Source organism: Salmo salar, chromosome ssa14 (assembly GCF_905237065.1).
Source record: "Salmo salar chromosome ssa14, Ssal_v3.1, whole genome shotgun sequence".
Lineage (NCBI taxonomy): Eukaryota > Metazoa > Chordata > Actinopteri > Salmoniformes > Salmonidae > Salmo > Salmo salar.
The window spans coordinates 71,942,452-71,960,516 of NC_059455.1; the positions used below are offsets into that span (position 1 = coordinate 71,942,452).

The 18,065-nt window shown below is 43.8% G+C and overlaps 2 protein-coding genes across 3 annotated transcripts; one reads left to right on the forward strand and one right to left on the reverse strand.

Annotated features, from left to right (window-relative positions):
• The first annotated feature begins 340 nt into the window (after nt 1–340).
• Nucleotides 341–7,937, forward strand: LOC100286624 (trophoblast glycoprotein). Of its 2 annotated transcripts, NM_001146563.1 has the most exon segments (3): nt 3,121–3,792; nt 4,459–4,634; nt 6,158–6,475. In NM_001146563.1, coding segments are annotated over 3 exon segments (513 nt in total). In that variant the 5' UTR covers nt 3,121–3,529; the 3' UTR covers nt 6,232–6,475.
• Nucleotides 7,938–15,672: 7,735 nt separating this feature from the next.
• LOC106570242 (uncharacterized serine-rich protein C215.13) lies at nt 15,673–17,742 on the reverse strand. The gene is made up of 4 exons (XM_014142345.2): nt 17,637–17,742; nt 17,465–17,523; nt 15,916–17,377; nt 15,673–15,757 (listed from the first exon to the last, which is right to left on the reverse strand). Exons 1-3 carry the CDS (start codon nt 17,657–17,659, stop codon nt 15,960–15,962), a joined length of 1,500 nt encoding a protein of 499 aa, XP_013997820.1. The 5' UTR covers nt 17,660–17,742; the 3' UTR covers nt 15,673–15,757; nt 15,916–15,959.
• Between the last annotated feature and the right edge of the window lie 323 nt (nt 17,743–18,065).

Genomic DNA, 18,065 nt, shown 5'->3' on the forward strand with positions numbered 1-18,065 from the left:
GTCAGCCGGGAGCTTCAAGAATTGTGTTTGCATAGCCGAGCAGCCACACACAAGCGTAAGATCACTATGCACAATGCCAAGCTTCGGCTGGAGTGGTGAAAAGCTCGCCGCCATTGAACTCTGGAGCAGTGGAAACGCATTCTCTGGAGTGATGAATCATGCTTCACCATCTGGCAGTCAGACAGACGAATCTGGGTTTGGCGGATGCCAGGAGAATGCTACCTGCCCGAATGCATAGTGCCAGCTGTAAAGTTTGGTGGAGGAGGAATAATGGTCTGGGGCTCTTTTTCATGGTTCGGGATAGGCCCCTTAGTTCCAGTGAAGGGAAATCTTATCGATACAACATACAATGACATTCTAGACAATTCTGTGCTTCCAACTTTTTGGCAACAGTTTGGGGAAGGCCCTTTTCTATTTCAGCATGACAATGCCCCCTCTGCACAAAGTGAGGTCCATACAGAAATAGTTTGTTGAGATCGGTGTGGAAGAACTTGACTGGCGTGCACAGAGCTCTGACCTCAACCCCATCAAACATCTTTGGGATTAATTGGAACGCCGACTGCGAGCCAGGCCTAATCGCCCAACATCAGTGCCGGACCTCACTAATCCTCCCAAAGGGGGCACAAACTCCATATTAATTCCCATGATTTTGGAATGAGATGTTCGACAAGCAGGTGTCCACATACTTTTGGTAATGTAATGTATTATGTCCTGCAAAGAAAAAAACGTAACATATGATATGAAATGGATGATGTTACAAATCCAATTTAACTATATGTTACCTATTTGTTCTGCTTAAGATCCTAGCGTGCACCTTTATTTTCAAATTATTTATTTTTACCCCATTTTTATCCCCAATTGGTAGCTATAGTCTTGTCTCATCGTTGCAACTCCCGTACGGACTCGGGAGTGGCGAAGGTCGAGAACCGTGCGTACTCCGAAACACAACCCAACCAACTGCTTCTTGACACAATGCCCACTTAACTCGGAAGCCAGCCGCACCAATGTGTCGGAGGAAACACTGTACACCTGGCAACTGTGTCAGCATGAACTGCGCCCGGCCCGCCACAGGAGTCGCTAGTGCACGATGGGACAAGGACATCCCTGCCGGCCAAACCCTCCCCTAACCCAGACGACACTGAGCCAATTGTGCGCTGCCCCATGGGTCTCCCGGTCGCGGCCGGCTGCGACAGAGCCTGGACCCGAACCCAGAATCTCTAGTGGCACAGCTAGCACTGTGATGCAGTGCCTTAGATCACTGCACCACCCAGGAGGCCCAGAGTGAATCTTTAAGTGGAATTGATTTAGTTCGTGATAGGTGGGCAATTTGAGAATGAGAATTTAGAGGCAAGATTGGATCTAAATTGTGGCCTTGATTCCATTCTGAAGCCTTACTCCTTTCCTCTAATGGAAAACAGAGTAGAAAGCATGTTTTTTTGTGTGCAATGGAACCACTTCTATTTAAATTTGTACCAGAGTTCACCGGTTTGTTCTCAAATTCTGTTCTGTTCAAGAATCTGTTGTAGAATCAGTAATACTCTTCAGAGTGTAGTTGAATCGATATTAGATGTTCTTTCCTCCGGTTGTAACTAGGTGCTGGGTTGTGGAATGTGGACACCTGTGGTTTCACACATTCAGTCTGCTAACAAAAGACAGTTGGGATGCTATTATGACTGAGGGCCAATAATCATATAAAGTCATACACCAATACACTTCTTTTGTTCTTTAAATCCCTTGAAATGTCACTATGCTGCCGAAGATTAGGAGTTCAGTTTTCCCATGAAAGAATCTGCAAGTGACTGAGTGAACTATGAATGTGTTTGAATGACATGTAACTATGATACCAATAAAGACGTTTATTTATTGTAGACTATTTGTTTGTGAAGCATTTCTGAAGATACGTTAGGCTACTATTTCTAGATCATATCACATTACTTATGCCTACTCATAAAGCATAGGCTTATTAATTACATGCACTCAACATTATAGTTAAACTAATTTGTGTCAAGGAGAAAAGGCTAATTGAAAAAAATCAACGCTCAGTTTGAAGTGAATTTCGCCACTGATCCAACCACTCGTAGCGTCTTTCAGAGTTGACACTTGGCTATCAAAAGGACAACCTCGGATTCAATTGCCATTTGTCATCATCCTGCAAACATCCTCTCTATGCTCTTTCCCTCTTTTTCTGTAGAGAGCATTGGGGGAGGAAGGGTGGGCAGACATCAGAGGCTCCGTTTCCCCTCCCTCTAAAAAGCATTGTTGATCTTATATCACCTAGAGTGAGAGAGGAAGGCACGTCTACCTCACACAATTGTATCCACATTTTCTGTAGCGCAGCTTTTGATCTGCAAATGCTCGAAGGTGCTTCCGTCTTTATTGATTTAGATACATGAACTTTTCTCTTGTGGAATATGAAAAAGTTATACGCATAGCCTGTGTGCTTCATTGTTATAACATTGTCAATGACTTTGTCGCGTATTCAGATGTATTCAACTTGATGGCTCAAAATATAAAATGAATTAAGAACTTTACATTTTACATCTTGTTGATGTGGATCCCATGAGTGCTTATTCAGTGCCCCAATAGTTATAATCAAGTGTCATTCCGCAAGGATCTGGGAATGTGCCAGTTCTTAATTGTCTGGGCATTTTGCGCTTCTGGTTATTATAACATATTGGTAGAATCTTTAGCCTAGCCTGCCTATCTATCGAATAGCGTGAAGATAATGACTTATTTCATAATTATTCGGTAATCGCCAATTAATAGGGTCGTATGAGATATATCCTAACAAACTAATCATTTGAAGGAATAGGTTGCAAAAATTGATCCATGTTTAAAATCTAAGAAGACACTGTACCAACTTCTACACTTGTTAAGGTTTTTGTCAAATTAAATAGTTGCATTTCTCTTTCCCGCCTGGTGTAGATCTAGCCAGCATGCTGTTAATTAAAGTGGGAGGACAGAAAGGCTCCGGACGGGGTGAGTGGAAAGCTGAAAAGCCCCTCCCCGCAGATTGTAGTCTACGATGCGATGGTGCTTTAATTCCATTGTTTGAGAGGAGCGACGCTCGGTGTGCATCTGCTGGGATCAAACAGCCCCGACAGAGAGATCCCTTTTGTCATGGAAATCAGACCCTGACTCTCAGTCACACGTGGGCTTCAGAACTGCTAAAAAGTTGAACATCCAGCCAGGACTTGTAATACAGAATAGAACGGGTCAAGGAGATGGCGAGGACAATCTGACCAGTGTACGATAGGACTGCACGTTTCACTCTCATCGGCAGGAGGATATATTTATATATAGCTAATGTGCACAGTCAATGCGATGTAGTCTACAGCGTATGCAGCGCATATGCATTTCTTTTGTCGCGCTTAGTAGGCAAGAAGGTTGAGTTTGTTATTCTTTTGAAATGGCAATCAAGTCATTTCCGGTAAGTGTAATTCGCTCTGTATATAATACTTTTTTTGTTTTCAATGTATAGAAACTATATTTATCTCTGTTCTGCTATCGCGTAGCCTGTTTTTCAAAAATGCTGGATTTGGCTCTACGGATGGTTTTCTGTGCGCTGCTCTGTTCTATTTCTGCGCGCGCATCCGGGTGCCCTCTTCGTTGCGAATGCTCTGAAGCTGCTCACACCGTGAAGTGTGTTTCCAAAGACTTGCGGAGTGTCCCGTCTGGGATACCAGGGTACACGAGGAATCTGTTCATAACGGGAAACCAGATCAGCAGAATTGGACCGGAATCGTTCAAAGGGCTGGACAATATAACAACGCTGTCACTGAGTAACAATAGGTAAGAGAAACATTGCCTAGCGAAAAAAACGACTGTTTTCAAGTTTGGCCTACTTTTATTTGCCCAAGTTTATATATGCCTCATGATTTGAAGGGTCAATGTATTATTATAGCAAAAATGTCATAGAATTAGTCTTTCTATATATTTTCGCACACATTTGAATGCATCTTAACATGAAGCCTTTGATTAATGGCATCCTGTTATGTTGGGTAAACTTGAATAAACCATGTGCTTACTATTGTTTTTTTATTTTATTTATTTAACTAGGCAAGTCAAACAAATTCTTATTTACAATGAAGGCCTACCCCGGTTGTGATACAGCCTGGAATCGAACCAGTGTCTGTAGTGACGCCTCTAGCACTGAGATGCAGTGCCTTTTTAATTTAATTTAACCTTTATTTAACGAGGCAAGTCAGTTAAGAACAAATTGTTATTTACAATGACGGCCTACACCGGCCAAACCCGGACGACGCTCTGCCAATTGTGCGCCGCCCTATGGGACTCCCAATCACGGCTGGTTGTGATACAGCCTGGATTCAAACCAGGGTGTCTGTAGTGACGCCTCAAGCACTGAGATGCAGTGACTTAGACCACTGCACCACTGTTATTATAGACCATGAGTGACTATGCATCCTCTGCTTCCTCTGTATCCCTTCCTCCCTGCAGGATAACAAAGGTAGAGTCTCAGACGTTCTCTGGGTTGCGTTCCCTCCGCTCTCTGGACCTGAGCTCCAACCAGCTGGCTGTCATCAACCCAGAGGCCTTCACTGTTCCGGGCCACACTCTCAGGGAGCTCAACCTCAGCCGAGCTCTCTACAACCACTCCTCTTTCATGAACCTGGCTGTGTCTCTTCGCTGGTCCACCCTGGGGGAGATCCGGACCCTGGACCTGTCAGGGAACAGGCTAATCTACCTGCCCTCTCACACCTTCTCCTACCTGGGGGGCCTGCGGAGGCTCATCCTGGCCAACAACTCCCTGGTGGCCCTCCACAATGGCACCTTCTCAGGGCTGGACTCTCTGGAGCAGCTGGATCTGACCCTTAACGCTCTGCGGACCGTCCAGGAGGAGGGCCTGGCTGAGCTGGCCTCTCTGCCCCCCGGGGTGAGACTCCTTCTAGGGGAGAACCCCTGGACCTGTATCTGTGGCATGGAGCCCTTCGCTGCCTGGCTCAACTCCTCCCAGGGGCATGTGGGGGACGCAGAGGGCCTGGTGTGTGCCTTCCCCTCAGACATGAGGAACACCTCTCTGCTGAGGCTGGCGGCTGGACAGGCTGGGGCGGGTGGGGACGGGGTGGAGCTGGGATGCCACAGGGTGGGTGAGGGGGCGGACCTGGCCCTCCAGACTTCCTACGTGTTCCTTGGGATTGTCCTGGGCTTTGTGGGACTCGTCTTCCTCTTGGTCCTCTACCTCAACCGGCAGGGCATCAAGAAGAGGATCAATGACATGCGGGAAGCGTGCACGGAGATGTTGGAGGGATACCACTACCACTACGAGCACGACTCCGACCCCAGGCTCTCACAGGTCTCCACCACAGCAGACATTTGATGATAGGACACTCAAGGGGTTCCATGATCCTTCTTTCATAATCAAAAACACTTTTTCTATTGCATTTATAAGTAGATAAGATCATGTAAAAACTGAACATGTGAATTGTATGTAAATATAAACATACAGTAAGTATATGACAGAGTATTGTTATTGCTTTCCTAGTAGCTATGTCCAGGATTAAAGCATGCACTCTCTGATCTGTAGTCCTTCACAACCAGTCCTCACTTTCAGTCCACACATCGTCTGAGACTGGGGATTACCCATGGCTAACAAATGGGCATTGACTGTGAAAGAACTGTTGTATGGATGGGGGACTGACTGACTGTTCTTCTACATTGATTTCTTCTCTGTCTGTCCTAGAATGAAGTGTCACGTGAAGGAGTTAAACTACATTTGGACAATATCATTTGTATGTTATGATTCTTGGAACTGAGAACAGATATGGATGAATATACTTAATTCATGAAGCTGAAGAGTGTTCTTATACATTTCACCTGCTATGACTTTACTTAAGTATTGTTCTTCGAGAGGAGGTCTTGTAAATGTATATACTATCGCTACCAAGCTCACATACAGCATAACTAATCAGCTCATGAGTTGCAAGTTGTGTGACACCAACCCCTGTGAAGCTTATGCACAATGGCTATGTCAGAAATTGCACCATATTCCCTGTATGGGCCCTGGTCAAAAGTAGTGGACTTATAAAGGGAATAGGGTGCCATTGGGACGCAGACAATCTCATTAAACTCTGAGGGCCAGCTCACCCCAGGACTGAGGAGCATTTCTTTGGTCTTCTATCCCTCTGCCCCAGGGTGCCTGAAAGGAATCCCAGCAGATTAGTCTCCATAGCATTCCAAAGGGAGGAGAACCTCTCCTCTAAGATTTCCTAAAAGCAACTCTCTCTCTCTCTCAATTCAAAGGGCTGTATTGGCATGGGAAACATATGTTTGCATTGCCAAAGCAAGTGAAATACATAATAAACAAAAGTGAAAATAAACAAATCAGAAATGAGCAGTAAACGTTTCAAAGGAAGAGACATTTCAAATGTCATATTATTGCTATGTACAGTATTGTAACGATGTGTAAATAGTTAAAGTAAAAAAGGGAGAATAAAATAATATGGTTTGCATTTACAATGGTGTTTGCGCTACACTGGTTGCCCTTTTCTTGTGGCAACAGGTCACAAGTCTTGCTGCTGTGATGTCACACTGGTATTTCACCTAATAGATATGTGAGTTTATCAAAGATAAGATGAGAAGAAACAGGACTGTTCATTCAGTTCACACTGCACAGCCAAAGTCATCGAGCAACGGAAATCTCAAAACCCTCTTTCGCGAAAATGTGCTTTGTTTTAAGTTCTCTAGTTTTATTGTCAAGATGATGAGAACCAGGATGAGGCTGGGGCTATAGGGCTGAGGCTGAAGCTGGGTGTACATGTGGCTGAGCCAAAAGCAATCCCTCCTCCTTGAAGGCAACTAGCCATTCTCTTTAAAGGAAGGAAAGCCTGGCTGGAGCTGCAGCTTTTTCTGTTTAAGGGACATTTTTCAGTGATAAGATACAGATGAGTGTGGAATGCCAGCAGCAGAGCAGGCAGCAGTAGTTTCATTGAGAGGCCAAAGCCTGCTCTGCTCTTATTAACCAGTGCAGTGGAGGAACTGTTGTCGTCTTCCTACAACAGAAATATACAATTTGTTTAACACTTCAATTATATTTAATTCCTCTACTGTAAACAGTGTTTTTGACTCATTTGTGAAGTGATAGTTGGCTTAAATGGATTGGGCGTACATATGAAGGGGGTCCGGGTCTCTTTGAGATGTGCTCTTTGTCATGATCTGCGATGTTTCTGTCATGATAATTGGTCCCAGGTTAATACTCAGTCTGGTGTGGGAAAACTAGAGGGAGAATTAAACAACAAAGAACACATTTCTTATTGATTTCTAACTCCATTTGATGTTTTCATTTTGATTGCATGTTTTTTAGTTGAATCAGAAAGCCTGCACATTGTGTCGAATCCTTTTAACCAAACTTTAAATTCTCTAGGCATATTGCAGTTAGGTTTTCCTTTTTTATATATATTTCAGATAAAAGCCTATAAGTGTCAGCCCGGTGTTGCCATAGCCCTGGTCAAAAGTAGCACACTATGTAGGGAATAGGGTACCATTTCAAACAGACACAATAACTTCCTAAAACAAGAAGGTGCTCTACTCTGCTGTGGTTGAATTGAACAGAGTTTGACATTACTTTCTGACTCTGCTGGCTCTCATCACAGTGTTGTTCCTCATTATCCTCCTGCACAAAAGCTGACTCACTCCCTCTGTGGCCGTGGTGATGTAGGACGTGTCACAGAGAAAGACCTATCTACGAGCAAAGCTCCACTACTAATTGCAGGGAGTGCTGCGAGAGAGACAGAGAGAGAAAGTAACTTGAGAGGGGGAGGGAGGAAGAGAGAGAGATGGGGTGGGGGTTGTGCCTATCCTTTGTCATATTGAAATGTTATTCAAATCTCTCTGGTAGTAATAATACAGCATTGGTTACACAGTGTCAGCCAATTGTGCTGCATGATAAAAATGAACAAATAAAGTATTATTGAAAGGTACAGTATTTTTTTTAAAGTCTCTTCATTTATGTTCATGGATGGTACTGTGAAATTGGGCAAGTCTTCAGGTCAAACAAGTGAATTGTGTATCAAATATACATTTCCCAAGTTGCAGAATCCAATCTATGTGGCCATTTACACTGAGAAGAGAAAGCAATTGAGGCTACTACTACAACAACAAAACAAAGACAGCCTCTAGCTAATGGCATGTTCTGTGAATTGTGCATTGTCCTCCCATGCTAAGATGCTTTGTGATGTGATAGCAGCTAGCTTCTCCCACAATCATGACTAGGGTGTGTCTGAAATGGCACCCTGTTCCCTTTAGTATACTACTCCAGCCACCCTAGTCATAGACTGTTGTCTCTGCTACCGCACGGAAAGCGGTACTGTAGCGCCAAGTCTAGGTCCAAGAGGCTTCTAAACAGCTTCTACCCCCAAGCCATAAGACTCCTGAACAGCTAATCAAATGGCTACCCAGACTATTTGCATTGCCCCCCCCCCCCCCTTCTACACTGCTCTACTCTCTGATATTATCTATGCATAGTCACTGTAATAACTCTACCTACATGTACATATTACCTCAATTACTTCAACACCGGTGCCAGTACATTGACTCTGTACCGGTACCCCTGTATATAGCCCCACCATTGTTATTTACTGCTGCTCTTTAATTATTTGTTATTCTTATCTTATCTTAAAACTGCATTGTTGGTTAAGGGCTTGTAAGTATTCAGCGCATATGACCAATAGAATTTGATTTGATTTCGATGCCCATTCACTATATAGTGCACTACATTTGACGATGGACAGTAGTGCACTATATAGGGAATAAGGTGCCATTTCAGGTACAGCCTATGTTATCATTCCTAATAACTACCACTGGGAAGGAAATCCATGAGGAGTAGGCCTACTTCCATTTGCCTTTATGCAAGAGCAAAGCATGAGAATGATTGTAGTAGTGCACTATAAAGAGAATAGGGTGCAATTTGAGATGCAAACAGACGAACAGAGATTGGTGACTGTTGGTCATTACTTAACCCTCAGGTTATTATTGGGTGGATCTGTGACTGGGTTCGATTAACGGACTTATGACGTCTGGCTTTGGCCACAACTGTTGTCTTGAAAAATCAATGGTGTCAGTTTTCAATAGGCTGAGCTGCAAGGTTGTCACGGCAGGGAAGGAAGAGCAGAGAGATTGTCAGACAGACAGACAGACAGACAGACGGGGAGACGGGGAGATAAAGAGAGAGAAATAGATTCAATATAAACTGGCCATGTCTCTCCATCTCTTTCTATACATCAGAGGAATACAGCCTAGCTAGTTAAAACCACTAGACAAATTAAACCAATTAGCTGTTGTTTTTTGTTGTTGTTGTTTTGTGTTATATGATTATAAAAAATGTTTACATCCCCCACATAGAAATGATTGCCACAATGATAGCACTGTCTCTTCTAGAATGTGGCAATCAAAATACTTCCATGTCTCTCTTCCATGTCTCCCAAATGGGAAGTTCCTGTTTGACAGAGAAAATCCCTGGTTTATAATTTGCTTTTCATTTCTTCTTTTCCGCTTCAAGCAACAGGCTGGGGTTTTTTAACGATTTGAATGATACAAAAGTTTTTGCAAGACCACTGGGCAGCTTTTGAAGAGGCAACTTTCATTCTTTTATATTTTATTATTTTCACTAATCTCTGCTATGCGGTTTGGCTATTAAATAGAGAGAGAAAGAAGGGAAAAAAATATTTGTATGTTTCTAAGTTACTTTTGAAAACGTTCCTCTCAGGCAATTAGCCATTTATATGAGTCCTTTCTGTTGGGGAACATCTTGGCACCATTAACTCGGTTTAATCGCTATGATAGAGAATATGGCTTCAAAGTGAATCCCACATCTGTGAGAAATTGAACATGTAAAAAAAAAAAGAGACCACAACAGTCAGCGGCATGATGACAAAGGCAAAGTGGCATCCACTTGGCTGCAGGCTATGTAATGGCAAACAGACAGACGGAGCTCTGGAGAAGGAGGAGCAACTTTCTTTGTCTTTCGCTCTCTCTTTCTGTCCGTCTCTCTCTCTCTGTCTCTCTTCCTCCTCTCTCACTTTCTTTCTCCCTCCCTCCCTCCCTCCCTCCCTCCCATTTTCTCATTTTCTACACCTCTCTTCACCCTTGCTTCCACTCTATCGAAGCATCTCTCTTCCTCGCTCTTCCTCTCTCTGTCTCTCTCTCTCTGGTGGTTCCTTTCTGTGACAGATCTGTAGCCCCTCTAGCCTCTGACTCTGTCCAGAACGAACCCATGACATGTTGAAGTGGATCACAATTGGTTTCAAAGCAACACTCATTATCCCAAGTCTTACACTGTCGTAGCAAACGGCGACAGAAGTCAATCCCAACCCCCTTTACATGACCAGCACCTCATTGGAACCACAATCAGTTAGAATCAGCATACAAATAACATGCAATATGTTACTGTAAGATTCCTTTCCTTCACATTTGGTGGCTCTCGTATTTATCACAGTATGCCCACGGCCATAGTTTCATCAATTGATTGAAATTGAAGCGCATGCTCTCCTCTTCCCCTTCACTCATTTAACCATCCCTCCATAGACATCATATTGACCCAGCCGTATCTGTATCTCTATAGCTTGGTGCAGCGACAGTAGGCTCTACACACAAACAGATGTGGGACCAGGCTAGTGTCTCCTGTCCAGCATGTCAAAACAGTCCTGAGACAATAGACAGCTACAGAACCACAGAGAGAATGGCCGATCTATTGTTCTGGTGCTCAATTGATCAATGGTAGCTAATAGTGTTTGCAAGAGGCTGGAAGAGCAGGGAGAGGTGGGAGAGAAGTTGGTACAGCAGAAGCAATACACCCATTAAAGTAGAGCGGCCTCCCATTCATCACTTTCAGAAGGGCCGGCTGTATCGACACACACAAAGGCTGCGTTCACACCGTTAGAACAATTCAGATCTTTTGCAAAATATTTGCATATCTGAAACCTATCTGATAAAAAAAACACATGGAATCTGATCTTTTGACTTCAGATTTATTCCACCTCCATATGTGGATATGAATACTGATACAAACCTGATCCTTCATATGTGACCTCTGTCTGGACGCTCAGATCAGATTCAGATTTTTTTGCTCAGAATGATTAATTTTTACTTCAAAACCTGCCATTGATGGCCTGATTACCAACAATGATGAGACAGCCTACAGGGAGGAGGCGAGTGCCCTTGGAGTGTGGTGCCAGGAAAATAACCTCTCACTCAACGTCAAAAAAACAAAGGAGCGGATCCTGGACTTCAGGAAACAGCACCCCCCTATCCACAGGGAGCACCCCCCTATCCACATCAACGGGGCCGCTGTGGAGAGCTAAAGTTCCTCAGCGTACATATTACTGACAAACTGAAATGGTTCATCCACACATACAGTGTGGTGAAGAAGGCGCAACAGTGCCTCTTCAACCTCAGGAGGCTGAAGAAATTTGTCTTGGCACCTAAAACCCTCACAAACTTTTACAGATGCACAATTGAGAGCATCCTGTCGGGCTGTATCACCGCCTGGTACGGACGGCAACTGCGCCGCCCGCAATCGCAGGGCTCTCCAGAGGGTGGTGCGTTCTGCACAACGCATCACCGGGAGCGAACTACCTGCCCTCCAGGACACCTACAGCAACTGATGTCACAGGAAGGCCAAAAAGATTATCTAGGACAACAACCACCTGAGCCACTGCCTGTTCACCCCGCTATCATCCAGAAGGCGAGGTCAGTACAGATGCATCAAAACGGTGACCGAGAGACTGAAAAACAGCTTTTATCTCAAGGCCGTCAGACTGTTAAATAACCATCAGTTGTAACTTAGAGGCTGCTGCCCTATATACATAGACTTGAAATCACTGGCTGCTTTAATAATGTTTACATATTTTGCATTACTCATCTCATTTAAATATACCGTATTCTATTATATTGTATCTTCTTCTATGCCGCTGCGTCATTGCACATCCAAATATTTATATATTCTCAGTGTTAATAATCAAATCATATTTTGTTCACATGCAAAATGGAGTGTGGACAGTCAGAAAAAAAGATTGGATATAGAAAGAAAATCTGATTTGGGTTCTTAGGGTGGCTGTGTAAACACAGCCTTATACACACATGCACGGGCATGGACGCGCACACAGGCTCTGGTTGTTGCTGAAGTGTTGGGATCTGCTTTATCATAAGACTGGTCTGGGTATGTATGTGTTGGGGTTTTATGGCGTGGTACATTCCAGCATAATGGTCTCTACCTACCTAAAAGTAATACAATGCCTCTTGTATCACAATACTTCCATTCACTACAGATTGGTCGACTAGGGGATTGAGCTCTCAGAGAATTCGAAACATAGGCATTTGGTTAAAACAAAAACAGTCATGTGAAGCAGAGAGAAATACTGAAACCACACTAAAGTGGCTTCCCTCTGAAGTCTTCACATAACCATTCATCTGAGAAGTGTGTGTGGAAGCATGTGTGTGTGACAGTTCCTTTGTCTGTCTATCTGGCCATGTGGCTTGTAAGAAGTTGTGTTCTGTTGTAGCTGTGGTTGTTTAGAGGGGATGAGGTTAGGCAGTTATTAATTAGACATTCAGTTTTTCCCTCACACACACACACACACACACACACACTTGTTTTACTATCCTTGTGGGGATCAAACAATTGATACCCCTTCAACATTTCCCCTTACCCTAACCTTTAATCCTAACCCCAAACTCCTAACCCTAACCCCTAACCCTAATTGTAACCCTGAATCTAAAAATAATGTGGATTAAGGCAGCCCCCCGCACCTCTCTGATTCAGAGGGGTTGGGTTAAATGTGGAAGACACATTTCAGTTGAATGCATTCAGTTGTACGTACAACTGACTAGGTATCCCCAAATCAAATCAAAAAGCCTTTTTTCTTCCTGTTTTTCTATCCTAGACTTCATCTAATTCATGCATCAATGGCCATCATTGTAAATAAGAATTTGTTCTTAACTGACTTGTCTAGTTAAATAAAGGTTAAATAAAAAATAAATAAAATAAATGGTCTGATATCTAGTATTGATTTAAGCTGAGGACAAAGAACCAAAGACCAAAACAATAAATTCATCTGGAAGCAGCAGTCATCTCAACACACCAGGGACCAGTTCCCCTTCCCTCTCATTAAAGGCCCACTGTGATCTCTCTCATTAAAGGCCCACTGTGATCTCTCTCGTTAAAGGCCCACTTGGGGATATCTCTCAGTGAATAAGAAGAAGAATCTTAGAGATGGTTTTCCCGAACACAGATTAAGCCTAGTCCTAGACTAAAAATCATGGTCAATGGAGATTCTCCAGGACAAGGCTTAATCACTGTCCCGGAAACACGCCCTCAGATCTATTAATCTCCTTTTCTCGATTTGAGATGGCATCTCGTTTCCTCACACAGCACCTATGTCTTGTGAAGTGATTATAGATATCAATTTACCAGTATGCGTAGTTTACTGAGTCAATTGAGACCTTTTAAATGCACAAATAAAATGACACAAATGTATATGTAAAATGATTGTTATTGTGATCTAAACAAAATCTAGATGTAGAGTTGTCAGCTATTATTGTAGTTAATATTATAGTGGCATAAATAAATGCTTGTGTAATGCTAGAACTCTGGGACAGACTTGGACAGGGCTCTGCTTCACTTGTCATTTCTGATGATGAATCTGTGATCTGCGTGGTCACAGCGGTAGGCATGGCTCTCTATAGGTAGCTTGACCTCTCGCCTGTAGGGGGAGGAGTCTTATGCTCATTTTATCTCAGGTTATTATTACCTTCATTTCTTCCCACAACGACCAGATGCCGAAGCAAGAGGGGGCCTGGCGCGCCCGACAGGGATCTGAAGCACCTGATTGGCTGGGAGAAGTACGTTCTGAAGGTCAAAGGGTAAATTCTTCCAGAGAGGAGACACCACCTGCCTGCTGTTGTGCTGACGGTCGCAGCTCTGTCTCTGAATTCTACTACTGACGTTAAAACACGTAACAGACAGGGACAGTCAGTGATCACTACTACTACTACTACTACTACTACTATAATCCCTACTACTACTATTATCACCACTACTACTACTACTACTATCACTACTACTTGGCATAGAGCCAGAGAGAGAGAGATGGAAAGAGAAAAATGTACGTTGTACAGTATGCCTATTATGATGATGAAACATCATGGGTGAAGCAGATTGTTCAATGGCCTGACAGAGTGTCATCGTCCCATTAGAGAGAACAGTCACCTCCGTCCTCTGTTGATAATAGATCTCATTTTCAGTATGATTTGAGACCTTTCTCTTCATGCAAATCTACAATCCGTCTGAATGTCCTGTCAGAAAGAGTTTCTGCTGATGCCGGTGGAAGGAAGACATTTCTCTTTCTATTATTTTTTTTTTCTTCCACATTAATGTTCTTTTCTCTCTTTGTTATGAATGTTCCCAGGCATGATGGAAAAAGAGGAAACGAAACAGCTCCTGAAAGATTTCCCTCTGTGCCTCTGCCACTTCCTCTGGCAGGAAATAGCATAGCTTTTATCTGAACCACCACACATGGCTGGTCAATGCATGCAAGGTGTCGCTCTCTCTCCATTTCTTTAACTGTGACAGACAGGGGTAAATCTGTTGTTCCCTTCCTGGCTCGTCATACACCTCACTGTAAATGTCAAAACAGGTGAACAATAATCTAACATCTCAAATGTAAGGAAACATTCTGAATCTTAACTCCACGGCTAACTAGTCAGACCTGTGATCAAACTGTATTTGATATCTTTCAAATACTTTGTTTGCGCTTGATCCTGTCTGGAATGCCAGATATTGGTTTGTACCCTTGGTATTATTCTTTTGGTTCCACTGAGCCAGGAACAGTTAACCAAGCACAGAGGAAGACTTGGAATGACTGAACACCATCTGAACCTAGGTGGTTTAGCAATGCCATGTGTCTGATTAGGAGATGAGGGTGAAAGTGGGACAGATATCCTCATGGATACAAGGCCTGATGAGAAACACACCGGCTCCTCCTGCTCATCCAGGACTGGACATTAATAAGCCTCTCATTAACAGATTGACACCTGCCAGACAGATGTGTTAGAGAAGCATCCTACATAACTGGTGGGAAGGGTAATTACATATGTAATATACTACCGAGTTAATGAGTCAAATTGGTCAAGCAGGCACAAACAGTGACATTCAAGGTAGGTTTGCAAAGTGAAAATCCAGGTGCAACAAACCAAGACACTGGGTTATAAAACACCTCAATGACAACACCGCCGTTCTATTACTGTAGTCTCAGTTAAGGCCATTCATAATACATTTGTCAAGCCAACATATGGTATTAAGGCAAAATGTAGGGCTCATAAGGGACAATTAAGAACAGAAATGTCATGTTCATTGGCACCAACAAAAAGACAACATATCAGGGGTCAAATAAGAGAATGAGTTTCTGGAAAAATACATAATCCACTTTGATGGTTGTAATGTACAAAGTCAAGTTGCGTTAGAACCTGAAGTGCACCCTGGGTCTCCCCAGCTGCCTGGGGTGAATGTAGCAGCATTAAATGTTAAGCCCTACACAGCTTCAGGCTCATTGTAAAGATCCAGTCACGCAAAAATATTATCAAATGCCAGCATACAAAAAGTCCTGCTGGACCAAGCAGACATGTCAGTAAAGATCTCTGAAAGAAGTGTAATGGATACAGTAACAGCAAGACTGAACTTAGATTAAACGTTATTTATTGAAACCATTGAAGTAAAACGCCTGGCATCACATCATGGTCTCAGCACCTAGAAGACAAACTTGTAGATTAGTAACAAGCAAACATGAAGACAGGCTGCCCCAATTCTGACCCCCCCCAAAATCAAGAGCAGAGTGGTGAAAAAGCTCCATAAGCTGCCTGTGTAAACCAAACAGACTAAGCAGCATAAAAATAAACCCCAATCACCTCAACTGGTGGTTACAGCTCTCACTTAGTCATGTTCTGGGCTCTCATCTAGTAGAGCGTGAGACTTGGACGTAGGCAGTGCTGGGGCCTTCCTGCTTGGCAGGCGGAGTGTGGTTTTGCTGTGGCTTGTTAACACTTGAGCTGGTTTTGGAGTGGCTAGTGGAGGCACTACGCCCACTAGGAATACGGTCTTGGAGCCGACGGATATGAGTGCCACCGTAGCGTGCTGGGATGTTGTAGATGGAGACCAGTGCAAAGCTTTGAGGTGTGCTGGTCCTGCTCTGGGTAGGGCCATGGAGGTTAAAGAAAATGCTCTGGTTAGGTCCTCTGGCATAGCTAGGGATTGACTTCACAGCATTGGGAGTATAGCTTTGCCTGGGGGCAGCTTTAGAGCTGCTTGGTTTCTGGACATGGGTTGAAGAACTGCCAGCCTGGGCAGAACTGTAGAGGATGGTGATTGGCCCACTACTGGCAACATAGCTAGGCTGGTAGTACCCCATCTGACCAGAGACTTGCCTGTGGTTGCTTTTGGCAGGTGTAGTGCTGCTTGGTTTCTGGTTGGTGGCAAGGACATTCTGGCTGTAGAGTGAACCACTGCCACCCTGGTTAGAGGTAAACAGGCTCTGGCGTGGTGTTGCACCAAGGATAGAGCCAGGCTTGTAGGTTCCATAGGAGTTTCTACTAGGCGTAAAGACACTGGAGATAGACGCCAGGCTAGATGTAGGGATACTGCTGCTTCTGGACGCTCCATCTATTCTCTGGGCATATTGACTAGAAGTTGAACCACTACTGGCAGAAGCATAGCTGCTCTGGTATGGCTTGACATATTGAGAAAAGATGGGCTTGTACACATTTGTTGCACTCCCACCTTCAGTAGACCCAAAATGCAGAGGACCTGGTCTAAATGAAGTCCCTGAAGAACCACGTGAGGGAGCTTGAAGGTAAGGGGTGGAAGCCATTTCCCTTACGGACTGGTCAATTCCACTTTGTGCCACAGAATTCTGGGGGGTTGACTTGAATAAATGGCTTCCCAGGAATTTCTGAACAGATCCAGAGTTGCTTGAACGAGGCTGTAACGAAAAGGTTTTGGGCTGGATTCCCTTTGCGTCCCAACTTGAAACCATCCTCACTGCACTAGGGTTGGTGACACCTTGGCCTGAGGTTATACTGGCAAGGGTGTGACGCTTGTTGTGGCTGACAGAGGTTCTACTGGCTATAGAGCCAGAGAGGCCTAACATTCTTGGGGCAGGCTGGATCGAGCTTGAAGCATAGCCTCTGGGGGATAGTTCCTGGTTATGGGTGTTGGGTCCAGTCTCTCTGGGAGTAGCGTCACTCTGGACAGAACCTGAAGTACTAAAAGCTGTTTTGATTTGATCCTGAGAATAGCCATCACTTGGTTGTTTCTGTTCATCTTCCACTTGGGAAGAGCCAGAATACATGTAGCCTCTTAACCTCTGGGCATCTAAACAGATAAGGGAAAGTATGAGTCAAGTCAATTTTAAGGCTGGTCTTCAACAACAAAAATTACAATGTATTGTTCATGCCTTACCATGTGGAGCACAAGCAGATCTTAAAGGTTCAGAGAATATGGAACAAAGCAACACAATCCTGTTAAGAAAAGAACAATTCAGTGCCTGTGCAACACAAGGGAAATTTAACAACATCAAAGTCCAGCAGGACCCATGTAGTAGATCTACTACACATTGTTCAAAGACTCTTACCACAAATTAATTCCAAAAGCCATATCTAAGTACCAACAGACAAGCCACCACTATAGTTGCCAAGGTGAAACTATAGGCCCACTGTGACTTACTGTCTTGCTTAGTTGCCCTATTAGCTGGGTGTGTATTTATTGCCTGAACCTGCAATTGCCATCCGATCACTGGCTCATTGATTGATCACATTCAGCTGTATGTCTGTGTTGAGAGAACAGATTTTAAATCAATCAAGGCTAGGAGAGAGGAAGGAAGAAGTTAAGGGGAGAATTGCTTACTCCTCGCGTCCTCTCTCCTCACCTCCTTCTCAAAACTCATTGAAGAAGAAGATCAGAGGGGCGGGACCTCTGGCTTTCTCATCCAATTGGTTTTGAGAAGGAGACAAGGAGAGAGGACGCGAAGAGTATGCAATTGAGATCTTCCCAATCAGAGACT